Source organism: Trichomycterus rosablanca, chromosome 9 (assembly GCF_030014385.1).
Source record: "Trichomycterus rosablanca isolate fTriRos1 chromosome 9, fTriRos1.hap1, whole genome shotgun sequence".
NCBI classification, from domain to species: Eukaryota; Metazoa; Chordata; class Actinopteri; order Siluriformes; family Trichomycteridae; genus Trichomycterus; species Trichomycterus rosablanca.
The window spans coordinates 2,556,323-2,569,790 of NC_085996.1; the positions used below are offsets into that span (position 1 = coordinate 2,556,323).

At 41.6% G+C, this 13,468-nt stretch overlaps 1 protein-coding gene across 1 annotated transcript in view; it reads right to left on the minus strand.

Moving 5' to 3' along the window:
- The window catches only part of LOC134320280 (dynein axonemal heavy chain 8-like), a 57,170-nt gene that overhangs the window by 14,417 nt on the left and 29,285 nt on the right, over positions 1 to 13,468 (minus strand). Inside the window, exons 49-67 of the mRNA XM_063001619.1 lie at positions 10,088 to 10,334; positions 9,550 to 9,791; positions 8,338 to 8,478; positions 7,922 to 8,153; positions 7,070 to 7,212; positions 6,845 to 6,979; positions 6,645 to 6,767; positions 5,591 to 5,804; positions 4,923 to 5,032; positions 4,683 to 4,846; positions 3,496 to 3,688; positions 3,141 to 3,263; positions 2,933 to 3,063; positions 2,693 to 2,846; positions 1,934 to 2,098; positions 1,555 to 1,781; positions 824 to 942; positions 637 to 740; positions 381 to 557 (exon numbers count right to left, since the gene is read on the minus strand). Of these exons, the coding sequence (XP_062857689.1) occupies positions 381 to 557; positions 637 to 740; positions 824 to 942; positions 1,555 to 1,781; positions 1,934 to 2,098; positions 2,693 to 2,846; positions 2,933 to 3,063; positions 3,141 to 3,263; positions 3,496 to 3,688; positions 4,683 to 4,846; positions 4,923 to 5,032; positions 5,591 to 5,804; positions 6,645 to 6,767; positions 6,845 to 6,979; positions 7,070 to 7,212; positions 7,922 to 8,153; positions 8,338 to 8,478; positions 9,550 to 9,791; positions 10,088 to 10,334 (3,144 nt within the window). The remainder of the gene's footprint in view (positions 1 to 380; positions 558 to 636; positions 741 to 823; positions 943 to 1,554; positions 1,782 to 1,933; positions 2,099 to 2,692; positions 2,847 to 2,932; positions 3,064 to 3,140; positions 3,264 to 3,495; positions 3,689 to 4,682; positions 4,847 to 4,922; positions 5,033 to 5,590; positions 5,805 to 6,644; positions 6,768 to 6,844; positions 6,980 to 7,069; positions 7,213 to 7,921; positions 8,154 to 8,337; positions 8,479 to 9,549; positions 9,792 to 10,087; positions 10,335 to 13,468) is intronic.

Consider the following 13,468-nt stretch of genomic DNA (forward strand, 5'->3'; position numbering starts at 1 on the left):
GTTTTATAAGCACCTATAAGCGTTTCCTGCTTATTTCTATTTTAGGTTTCTTCTGTCATTAAAATTTAAAGAGAGGTAACTCTTGGATCTCACTTCTTCAGGTTTGTATATATAGTACAAAAGTATTTGGACACTTCTTTTAATTATCGAATTCATGTGCCGAGCCATACAAACGCTGTCATCTTTCGACTGAACGGGCACAAATTCCCACAGGCATTCTGTATTTCAAAGTCATTTAAAGAGGCTTTATTAGAAAAGCCGCTGTCGTTCTAGCTGAATAGATCAGACGCCACTGTGTGTTTTTAAAATGGGAGGTCTGACAAGCCCATGGTCAGGTGTCCAAATACTTTTGAGCTGCTACATCAGTTTTTGGAACTCACGTTTAAAGCCGCCTCAGCTTTCATGAGTGCAGGTTCAGCCGCCTGCAGCTTCAGCTCTGCCACACCTTTTTCCTTCTCGATTTCCTCCACGATCTTCAGCGCTTTATCCTTCACCACCTGCACCTCGTTTTTGACCACAGAGGCGGCCTCGGCGCTCACAGTCACCTCCTTGAGGACCTGCACGACCAAGTCCATGAGCTCACGATCGATCTAGCAAAGTGAAAACGCTCTGCTCAGTTCTGATCGAATGATGTACCTTGTCGGCTCGGGCCGAGGCCAACGCCAGCTCCTGCTCCTTCACCACCAGGTCTCTGGACAGCTGCGCGACGGATTCGCTGGCTTCCATTAGCTTGGCTAGACCTGGGAAACGAGCAGGGCTTGATCACTCAAACACACTCGTACACACACAAAACACATTACAAATGTACTGGCCTTGTCCCTACCGACATTCATGCGCTCAACAAGAGTGTTGATGTGGGTGTGCTTCTCTGTATAGAGGGTTTTGTATCCATTGATGAAGGACAGGTAGGATTTCGGGGTGACGTGGGCCCTTCGTCTGAATCTGAATAAAAAGAAAGAGGAACAGAAAGGTTGATTCCAGACTTTGGACCACAAAACCTGATCTGTAGCAAAAGAAAGGGACAGATTTCATGAATTCAGCTCGATTATACATGAATACCTTTTGGTATAAGTGGAATTGGTATGACCAAAGGTATCTGGACACCTGACAATGAGCTGTTTAGCTAGAACAATAGCCGATTCTCTAATAAAGCGCTTCAAATGACTCTGATATTACAGTATGCCTGTGGGAATTTGTGCCCGTTAAGTTAAAAGATAACAGCATAGGTTAAACCCTTGATATAAGGTACAAGGGACAGTGGGAGCCTAGTGGATAGAGCTTTGGGCTACCAGTCAATGACTGTCAATGCAAATCCAGGCTCTGTCGTGCAGCCACTGTTGGGCCCTTGAACAAGGCCCTTAACCCATTAAATAAATTCCCTTTAAATGAATGTTAGACGTCATCACTGTGAGATTCGATTGATGAGGCAGCAAAATATGCCCCGAGGACCTGGGTTTGATCCTCGTCTTGACCCTCTTTACTAGTTTGGGTGACTTAGTGTCTATAAAACTGAGGTTCTCTAACATGGCTGTATCTCTAAGTACAGTACGGTACCTCTCAAAGTAGCTCTCGCAGGTGGAGGAGACTCTGTCGTGATAGACGGCCATAGTCTGGACCACCGCAGTCTTCACCTCAGGCGAACAGACCATGTGGAAGTCCGAGAGGAAATACTGGGACACGGCCATCAGGGCTTCACTCGGCCACGGGGTGAACCAGTCCATGGTGCATCCGGATATCAGTCCGGGGAACTTCAGAGAGCGGGAGCGGAACTTCTCCCCCACCTGATCAAAATATTCCACATTATGAAGCGTGTTAATTCACTTCAGTCTTAAAATTACAACGATTTCTGTAACTGCTCTTTTACTGTGAGTGAATCTGACTCACATTCTGAGAGAATAAAATGAAGAGCATCAAACAGAGGGGTGAGACTCACCGGGGAAAAACACAGCACCACATGGAGGTTCTTTTTGGCCCGGGAGATGAAGTATTCATACAGATTATCAAAGGTGGGCGGCACTCGGGGCGTCTCCTTTTTCATTACGGGGATGAGATTCTGTGTTATCTCGTCCAGTTCATCACGAGCAAAAAGGTTCGAGACCTAGAGGAGAAACATGAGAAAGTGAATATCAAGTGCAGTGTGTTTTTACTTCCGCAGAAATGATCCGTATTACTAGGGCTCGACTAAATTCACTGGGAAATGTGCTTCATTTTACGGACGTCTTTACAGTCTTTCATTAATTTATGTCATTAATTAAAAATGTCATTAATTTAAATATTAAAGCTCTTGTCCGTGTTCCACATCTTGGTCATTTTGACTAACTCATTGCAAACTGAATTGCCGTAGGACTGCTAGTGTAAGAGACTTTTCTGTGATGTTGTTTGCTGATAATGAGCGCATTTTGTCCCTTTGTGGATTCCATAATCGAAAGTGTGTTTCTCTACACACGTGATCATCAAACTCTAAAGACGCTCGGTTACACTAGGGCGCCTCACAGTGCGGATTAACCAGTAATCTTGATGCATTTGTACTGCACGTGAATAAAAAATGGTAAATCGCTAAACCGTACATTTTAAATTTCACAGCAAATTACATATTACACGGGGAACGGCTCATTTCACGGTCCATGGCGCCATTCTCACGTCCGTGAATCGGTAGGGACTTAGTTATTAGTGATTAGTGAAGCTGCTTCACCTCTCCAGATGACAAAACATTGTTAAGGTACTCTAGGAAGGCCTCGTCTTTTATCTCGTTGTCCGTGAAGATGAACGTGACGCCTTTTCCTTCAGCGCCGGCCGTTCTGAACAGCACTTTCAGGTCATCCATCAGGTTGCTGATGTTATAGGTTCTGAGTGATACAGGATAAAGATGTAAAAAGTGCAGAATCACTGATATTCTGCAAATCACTCAACCCAGGGAACTACGCCGTCTCACCTAGTGAGTGTAATCTGGAATATCCTGTAACCGGCGATGTACGACGCGAGCCGTGAAAGGCTTTGCTTGCCCGACCCTCCCACTCCCACCAGCAGAGCGCTTCCTCCATCGGTCCTGATGATGCGGGAGATCTGCGGCCGAGAGAAACTAGCAGTTTTTATAAACTCTGGGTTTAAAGGCTGAGCTGTGGTCAGAACTTTACACTGACCTTGATGAGGTGGGTCATGGCATCAGTAAAGAAGACCAGGTCCAGATGTGAGCCCCGAACAGCCTCGTTATACTGGCTCTGATAGAACCGCAGTCTCTCCGACAGGAACTGGAAGTCCGGCACCTGGGAAATATAGCAGAAGTGTGATGTGTGTAAGATTTATACTAGCCCTCGTCCCTTCCCACATGTGCCTGGCTGATCTGTGACACCGGCCAGGTGCTTTACTGTGTATGGAGCATCATGCAATGTCCTGGAGGAACCTCGAGCAGACAGCAGGAGCTGCTGGTGTATTTAATCAGCTCTCATTACAGCCCAGCTGAGACCAGGTCAGGACCATGTTTTAAAATAAACGTACCAGTTCATAGATTTTGGGAGCGTCGAGACAGGCGTCATCAGCCTCCTCTCCTGTAGGCTCTGGAGCCTCTCTCAGGAAGTCCACAAAGTAAGGGTCGGGGTGGAGGTGTGGCACCAAAGCAGGATCCACGTGTTCCTGAATGACCTGGGCTATAGACTTCTCGAACCAGTGCTTATCCTCCTCACACACAAACCTGGAATACACACAGCTAGTCATTAGATAGATAGACAGACAGACAGACAGACAGACAGACAGATAGATTGACCCTAGATAGATAGACAGAGAGATAGACAGACAGACAGAGAGATAGATAGACAGACAAATAGAAAGATAGAAAGATAGATAGATAGATAGATAGACAGACAGACAGATAGATAGACAGAGAGATAGACAGACAGACAGAGAGATAGATAGACAGACAAATAGAAAGATAGACAGAGAGATAGACAGACAGACAGAGAGATAGATAGACAGACAAATAGAAAGATAGATAGATAGATAGATAGATAGATAGATAGATAGATAGATAGATAGATAGATAGATAGATAGATAGATAGATAGATAGATAAATAGATAGATAGACAGACAGACAGAGAGAGATAGATAGACGGACGGACAAATAGATAGATAGATAGATAGATAGATAGATAGATAGATAGATAGATAGATAGATAGATAGATAGATAGATAGACAGACAGATAGATAGACAGAGAGATAGACAGACAGACAGAGAGATAGATAGACAGACAAATAGAAAGATAGATAGATAGATAGATAGATAGATAGATAGATAGATAGATAGATAGATAGATAGATAGATAAATAGATAGATAGACAGACAGACAGAGAGAGATAGATAGACGGACGGACAAATAGATAGATAGATAGATAGATAGATAGATAGATAGATAGATAGATAGATAGATAGATAGATAGATAGACAGACAGAGAGAGATAGATAGACGGACGGACAGATAGACAAATAGATAGATAGATAGACAGAGAGATAGACAGACAGAGAGAGATAGATAGACGGACGGACGGACAGATAGATAGACAGACAGGTAGACAGACAGACAGAGAGAGATAGATAGACGGACGGACAGATAGACAAATAGATAGATAGATAGATAGAGAGAGATAGATAGACAGACAGAAAGACAGACAGCCAGACAGACACCTTACCGGTCTGCGATGACTCGAGTGCATTCACACTTGAACAAGGACAGGAGGGTGGCGACTGTCTCACACTCTTCTGCTCTGATCTTCAGCATGCCCTGCCAAATCCTGGACAGATCTCTTAGGTTGAAGAAGTAGTGAAACTTTGATGGAGTGGGCAACATCTTCCCCTGTAACACAGTGCAGGAGAGGTTTGGACTCTTTCACCTCACAGGGAGTGATCATTTTACTAACGATGCATTTTACCTTGGTCCATTGCCAGAGAATCCGGGAAGCGGGTACGAGACGCTGTACAGTGTCAGAGATCTCTGGTGTAAATCCTCGACACTGATGGAAATATCCACAGCCAATAATTCCTAATAGAAAAGTACTGGTCAGTTCTCTGTGAAACAGCTTCAAAGGTTTGGCATGAAAAAGAAAGACAGAACCCACTAATAATGAATAATTAAGGTCCTGCCTAATTCAGACCGTGAAAATCACAGCACGGATCGTGAAATGTGCAGTATAAGGCATCCTAGCAATCTTACAGTAATTACATTAACCTACGAGACTTCACTACCTGACCGTGTTTGATGTGTGTTTTACGTATTAAGTGCATTTTGTCCCTTTGTGGATCCATAATGAATGTAAAAGTGTGTTTCTCTACACACGTGATCGTCTCTGTGCTGCACCTCAAAAAGAACAAACCAGTAAAGTTTTCTGCTCTAAATAGTTTGTCTGTGTTCAGTTGATTTCTTTCTTTATAGACTCAGTAAACATTAAAGACGCTCGGTTACATCAGCAATCAGTGTAAAGCAGCTAAAAACACCAAAACATCCCCACATTTTGCCCCAGTGTTCCTCCCAATCTAGTCGTATCCAGTTACCCCATCATATTTCACTCCTGACCGAGCGCAGTACCGACGTGATTATTACCGAAGATCATGTCGATGGAGGAGTTGGCCGGAAGCGTGCAGTTAAACACTGTGAACTGTCTCTTCAGTCTCTGAGGAATATCGTTCCTGCCACCGCCGGGATGGATCATGGCGGCCATCATCTGAACGTCTGTTATGGTGGTGAAATCACCGGGTTTATCCAGACTGTACATGCCCGACATCTCCATCGTCTGACGCACTATTTCATTTGTGATCTACAGAAAAAAAACATGAAATATTACAGATTATTTATAGACTGTGTGGCCTCCACTTCTTATCACCATTACTGGACAAACAACAATTAAACTGGACTTTAACTCCAACCACCTCCTTGTTTCTACACTCTGTCCATTTTATCAGCTCCACTTACCATATAGAAGCACTTTGCAGTTCTACAATTACTGACTGTAGTCCATCTGTTTGTCTACATGCTTTGTCAGGACCCCCACAGAGCAGGTATTATTTAGGTGGTGGATGATTCTCATGGTGACACTGACATGGTGGTGGTGTGCAGGTATGAGTGGATCAGACACAGCGGCGCTGCTGGAGTTTTAAAACACCTCACTGTCACTGCTGGACTGAGAATCGTCCACCAACCAAAAATATCCAGCCAAGAGCGCCCCGTGGGCGGCGTCCTGTGACCGCTGATGAAGGTCTAGAAGATGAGCGACTCAAACAGCAGCAATAGATGAGCGATCGTCTCTGACTTTACATCTACAAGGTGGACCGACTAGGTAGGAGTGTCTGATAGAGTGGACAGTGAGTGGACACGGTGTTTAAAAACTCCAGCAGTGCTGCTGTGTCTGATCCACTCATACCAGCACAACACACACTAACACACCACCACCATGTCAGTGTCACTGCAGTGCTGAGAATGATCCACCACCTAAATAATAGCTGCTCTGTGGGGGTCCTGACCATTGTAAAACAGGGTGAAAGCAGGTTAAAAACAAAGTGCTTCTATGTGGTCAGTGGAGCTGATAAAATGGACAGTGAGGTGGTTTTAATGTTATGGCTGATCGGTGTATATTTGTATCGATGTTTAATTTTCCGACCTGATCTCCCCATTCATTGACGACAGGCATGTTGATGTCATCAATAAAAACGGTCAGTCTCCGTCTGCCGGGGGGTCCGTATGTGCTGCCCAGCCGCTTCTCTATGTAACTCTCTACTGCCCGCTGTAATCAGAACGGCGTTAATCAGAATCAGTCATCGGTAATGGTGAGTTTTACTGCATCTCCTTCCTTTCCTTCACCTGGAACATGATCGGCTCCGTGGCGGAGGAGAAGTTCATGGATTTGAACAGATCCATCTCAGGGTTGTATTTCTTCGTGTAGGCCTTAATCATGACCGTCTTGGCAGTCCCCTGTTCACCGGTGAGGAGAACAGCCTAAGCACAACACACACACACACAAAATTTCTAATCAAGGGTCAGAGACACACAGTCCACGTGTGTTCCAGCAGTTAGATATGTGACGACCTTGCGCTGTTTTGCGATGGCCTCAATCAGGAAGCTCGTTCTGGTGTTGTCCACGTTGGGAACGAGAATGGACGTGTAGTCTGGTGCCGAGTCTGTGGGGTAGACGTACTGCACGACGTATTTACTCCAGTGATCCCAGTCACCTGAAATAAAAAAAATCCACTTTATAGGCTGCAAATAATCAGCAATAATGAGTAGGGATGTAACGATACACTACCCACGATGCGATTCACGATACGAATTTTTCCAGATTGTTTTAAACAAAATTAAATTGAAGACAAATTTTCCTTTTATTATTCTCTTTAAAAAAAAATAAAAAATACTGCATTTGTGCTTATCTTTTATTTATCTAAATAATGAAAGTCCTTTTATTTCTGAGGTAGGTGCAAACTATGCAAAACAATGCTGCACGTTTCCCTTTTTGTGTAAAAAAGCTGAAATGAAATTTTAAAACAAACCCCACATTAAATAAATACATAAATGATACAAATAAAGAAAGTATCCTCACATAAATACATTCTGAACCTGGCAACCCTGTAGTGACTTCAACCAGGCGAGGTGAATAGCACCAGCGCCCTCTGCTGCTTAAAGTCAATATCGATTCATTATACTGTACATGTAAACCGATTTGAATCGTTACACATGTGAATGGATTTTTAACTGTCTGGTGGTGCATCGTTACATCCCTAATAGTGAGGGCTCATTTTTTATTAGGCTGGACGCAGTCGTTTGTTCCCTGATCTGCTTCCGGAAGCAGAGACACGATTCCAATCACCAAAATACCCCACAGTCCCAAAAACACCAGGAATACCTGTTGCCTCCAGCTTTATTAAGTCGATGTGGTAAACTTGCCGTTCTGATTGACCATGTACTCGAACATGGTCTGGCCAGGCTCTGTCGGTGGCAGGTCAAGCTTGCTTTCATGAGAGCGAACGAACAGCTCCATCTTGTCCCGGTCATCCAGTTCCAGCAGAGCTCCCAGACTCCACATCATGCAGAACACGAAGAGGCGCTCCAGGTGCTCGCTGCTCAACGTGCCTCCAGCATCTTTAGGAGGAATCAGACCCTCCAGCAGGTTTACCGACTGGACACACACGTCAGGTGGTGAGCACCAGTACGGGTATCAGCGCAGTAAAGTAACGTAATAGTAACCGAGTAATTATTCAAGTGTAATGATCATTAATAAAGATTTAAAACTGATCTGGATGCTGATAATGAAGTACTGAAGTACTGACCACACTCTTTCATACTGCATGACTGTAGTTTACCTGCATAACGTAGTTGCACTCCAAGAGCTGCATTTTTGGCTTGAGGTTTTGTTTCATGAATATATAAGCATCTTCAAATATCTTATCATACAGGCTCATCAGGCTGTCAGCTTCCTGAGCACTGCGCTTGTTGGTCCAGCCCTGACACACACACACACACACACACACACACACTTTGATATACTGCAGCTTGAATTGTTATTAACCAGACTTATAACTGGTCACAAAAAGCTTCATTATTATTATTCCTTATTTTACTAAGCAGATGATGAGAGTGAGACCTGTTAAGGAATCCTGTTACGGAAGAATAAATATTGTACATTTATATTTTTATTTAGTTTGACTGCACTGTAACCACCAAGGGAAAACGACACATCATGTTTTATTTTATTTGAGACTTTATTTCTACAGCAGCATGGTTGCATCTTTCCCTTTTTCTCCAAATCTAATCACATCCAATTCCCCAGTTATATCTCAGAATCAGAATCAGATTTATCGGATAAACACAAGGAATTTGGTTCTGGCTGATGGTATCTCTGTAGTATAAATATCTCATATAAATATCTGCTCTACTGCTGTAAATCTCGACCCTGACTGAGGAGCACAGTACCTAACACATGCCCCCTCCGACACATGTGTAGCAGCCACTTCTTTTCACCTGCATTAGGTGGGCAGGGATCAGTATGGCGTACTGAGAGTCACGCACTGCTCTCCGCTATTCACCATCTGTGTCATGCGGTGTCTCGACCAGCCAGCAGAGGCCGCTATTGCAGCAGTACATTTACATTTTCAGTATTTCACAGACACTTTTATCCAAAGCGACTTACAGTACTGTGACAGTATACAATCTAAGCAAATGAGGGTTAAGGGCCCTGGCAACCTGGCAGTGGTGGGGCTTGAACCAGCAACCTTCTGATTACTGGTCCAGTACCTAAACGCTAGGCTACAGCTGCCTGTAATGAGGAATCCCTTCAGCCCATTAGAACTTAAGATCATAAGATCCACTTTCCCACAGAATCCTTATTTTCTTCCTACTTCTTAATACTTGCCAGTGGGTGGATTAGCAGATCTAAATTCCCTCTAGGTTTGAGTCTGTCTGTCAATGTGGTATTTCTTCTTTGCATCTAGCTTTTTTCCTGGGTGGATCTGAATCCCCCTTGACCCTGATCAGGACTAAGCAGTAAGTGAGAGTTAGCAGTTATAAATGAGAACCTGCAGAATGGGTCTCCAGCTGAGAGCGGAGGAGCTCATGAACACCATGCCCACTCTGGAGACGGTAGCGGGAGAAGCATTGTCCATGTTGTGCACCTCAAACACCAGCTTACAGCTCGGGGACATAGGGATCCGGTCACCGTTCGCCAGGGTCAGAGTTTTGTTGTCGTCCAGCACCGAGTTCAGGTTCTCGATCCAGATGGCGTCTACTGGCCCATCCAGCACAATCCAGATGTTTTCTCCTGAATAAAGAATAAATACATGATGTGCAGTGTGCAGTGCTCATTCTGAGGGAGTGAAAACATTTACAAAGCCTAAAGATAATAATTGAATAATATTAATGTCATGTTTAATACATGAGCTGCAGTTATGTGTTTGTACTGGTTTATGCTGCTACTTCAAATACAGCAAAGAATCCTGGGGGTTTTAAAGCCTGAAGTTGTTAATTTTTCTCACTTCAGACCAGAACAATGGTTCACTCTGCCCTTCAAATGGCTGATAACTTTGGAAGAGTTTTTAAAACCCAGCTCATGCTCACCCTTTTTAGTTCTGAGAGTTTTCCTCCACAGGGTGGAGAAGATCCCGTCGGTCCAGTCGTTGGTAGCGGCGTCCAGACGGCCGAACATCTGGGGCGCGGTGATGGCTTTGGGGTTCATCCTCATCTCTCTGTGAGCAGCGCCGCACTCTGTCATGGCGCGCATGAGGATGTTAATGGCGGTCGTCTTTCCGGCTCCGCTCGGGCCGAGGGTCATCAGGCCGTGACGCACCCGCGACGCCTCGTATAACTGCCGGAAACATTTACAAAACGTAAACAGGTGATTATAGTGTAGTCATGATCATCGGTTCTGGTTTCACTGATGTAATGGAACTGACTGTGGGGTGAGTTAGATGCTTGTTATTAGTAGTTAATGCATATAGAGGCGGTATATTTATTTATGGGCGCTTGGGTGGCCACTATGCCAGGATCCAGGGTTCAAATCCCTAGTGGTGCACACAGACTTTACTGGCAATGTCTGGGGGTAAACAAGGCCCTGGCATCCTCACACACATATACACACACACACATATACAGTATATATATATATATATATATACTGTACATACACACATACATCCTCACACACATATACACACACACACACATATACAGTATATATATATATATATATACTGTACATACACACATACACACACACATACATACACACATACATACACACACACATATACACACACACACATATACAGTATATATATATATATTAGGGCTGTCAAACGATTAAAATTTTTAATCGCGATTAATCTCAGAATTTCATATAGTTAATCGCGATTAATCGCATTAAAAAAAATCTGTGTAAATGTTATAGAAAACAAGGATTTTTATGTGAAATGTTACAATTAAAATGGTGAACACATTTTATGCTAAATGTACTGATGTTAAAAACTGCTGGGACAAGAGAAAACTGTAAGGGAGTTTTATTCACTCACATACTAGGCAGTAAATGTCAGATTGTAGGTTAGAATTTCTCCATCAGCAAACATTGTAGATCAGCGGTGCTTTAGGTGGGATAAGGCGTAGTTATTGTATCAGACTTGTCTGTGGTTGTATCGTGACGATGGTTTGATGGACGTTTCTACACGAAGTGAGTGTGTTTTGACCCTTTGGGGCTTCCATAGTTCATGAACTAACGTGCTCGACTCAGCTTTCCGGTATTCGGTACAGAAGAAGAAGTTAATTAAGTGTAATAAAGTGTTCTGCTCCCGACAACTTGTGAATATAGCGTGTATTTATTTCTTTATTATGCAAGTGCATCACTACCACGATCGGTTACATTATGTTAACAAACCGCAAATGAACAACGGTGGCAAGTCCGACATTAAAACGTTTGTTCTACCAGTCAAGTCTCAACATGAACTAGAATTTGCGTTAATGGCACTAATTTTTTTAATCGCGTTAACTTGAGGTCGCGTTAATGCGTTATTATCGCGTTAACTTCGACAGCCCTAATATATATATATATATACTGTATATGTGTGTGTGTGTATATGTGTGTGAGGATGTATGTGAGGATGTATGTGTGTATGTGTGTGTGTGTATATGTGTGTGAGGATGTATGTGTGTATGTATGTGTGTGTGTATGTGTGTATGTACAGTATATATATATATATATATATATATATATATATATATATATATATACTGTATATGTGTGTGTGTGTATATGTATGTGAGGATGTATGTGTGTATGTATGTGTGTGTGTATGTGTGTATGTACAGTATATATATATATATATATATATTAGGGCTGTCGAAGTTAACGCGATAATAACGCATTAACGCGACCTCAATTTAACGCGATTAAAAAAATTAGTGCCATTAACGCAAATTCTAGTTCATGTTGAGACTTGACTGGTAGAACAAACGTTTTAATGTCGGACTTGCCACCGTTGTTCATTTGCGGTTTGTTAACATAATGTAACCGATCGTGGTAGTGATGCACTTGCATAATAAAGAAATAAATACACGCTATATTCACAAGTTGTCGGGAGCAGAACACTTTATTACACTTAATTAACTTCTTCTTCTGTACCGAATACCGGAAAGCTGAGTCGAGCACGTTAGTTCATGAACTATGGAAGCCCCAAAGGGTCAAAACACACTCACTTCGTGTAGAAACGTCCATCAAACCATCGTCACGATACAACCACAGACAAGTCTGTTACAATAACTACGCCTTATCCCACCTAAAGCACCGCTGATCTACAATGTTTGCTGATGGAGAAATTCTAACCTACAATCTGACATTTACTGCCTAGTATGTGAGTGAATAAAACTCCCTTACAGTTTTCTCTTGTCCCAGCAGTTTTTAACATAAGTACATTTAGCATAAAATGTGTTCACCATTTTAATTGTAACATTTCACTTAAAAATCCTTGTTTTCTATAACATTTACACAGATTTTTTTTAATGCGATTAATCGCGATTAACTATATGAAATTCTGAGATTAATCGCGATTAAAAATTTTAATCGTTTGACAGCCCTAATATATATATATATATATATATATATATATATATATACTGTACATACACACACACATACACACACACATACACACATACATCCTCACACACATATACACACACACACATATACAGTATATATATATATATATATATATATATATACTGTACATACACACATACATACACACACACATCCTCACATACATCCTCACACACATATACACACACACACATATACAGTATATATATATATATATATATATATATATATATATATACTGTACATACACACACACATACATACACACATACATCCTCACACACATATACACACACACACATATACAGTATATATATATATATATATATATATATATATATATATATATATATATATATATATACTGTACATACACACATACACACACACATACATACACACATACATCCTCACACACATATACACACACACACATATACAGTATATATATATATATATATATATATATATACTGTACATACACACATACATACACACATACATCCTCACACACATATACACACACACACATATACAGTATATATATATATATATATATATATATACTGTACATACACACATACATACACACATACATCCTCACACACATATACACACACACACATATACAGTATATATATATATATATATATATACTGTACATACACACATACATACACACATACATCCTCACACACATATACACACACACACATATACAGTATATATATATATATATATATATATATACTGTACATACACACATACATCCTCACACACATATACACACACACACATATACAGTATATATATATATATATATATATATATACTGTACATACACACATACA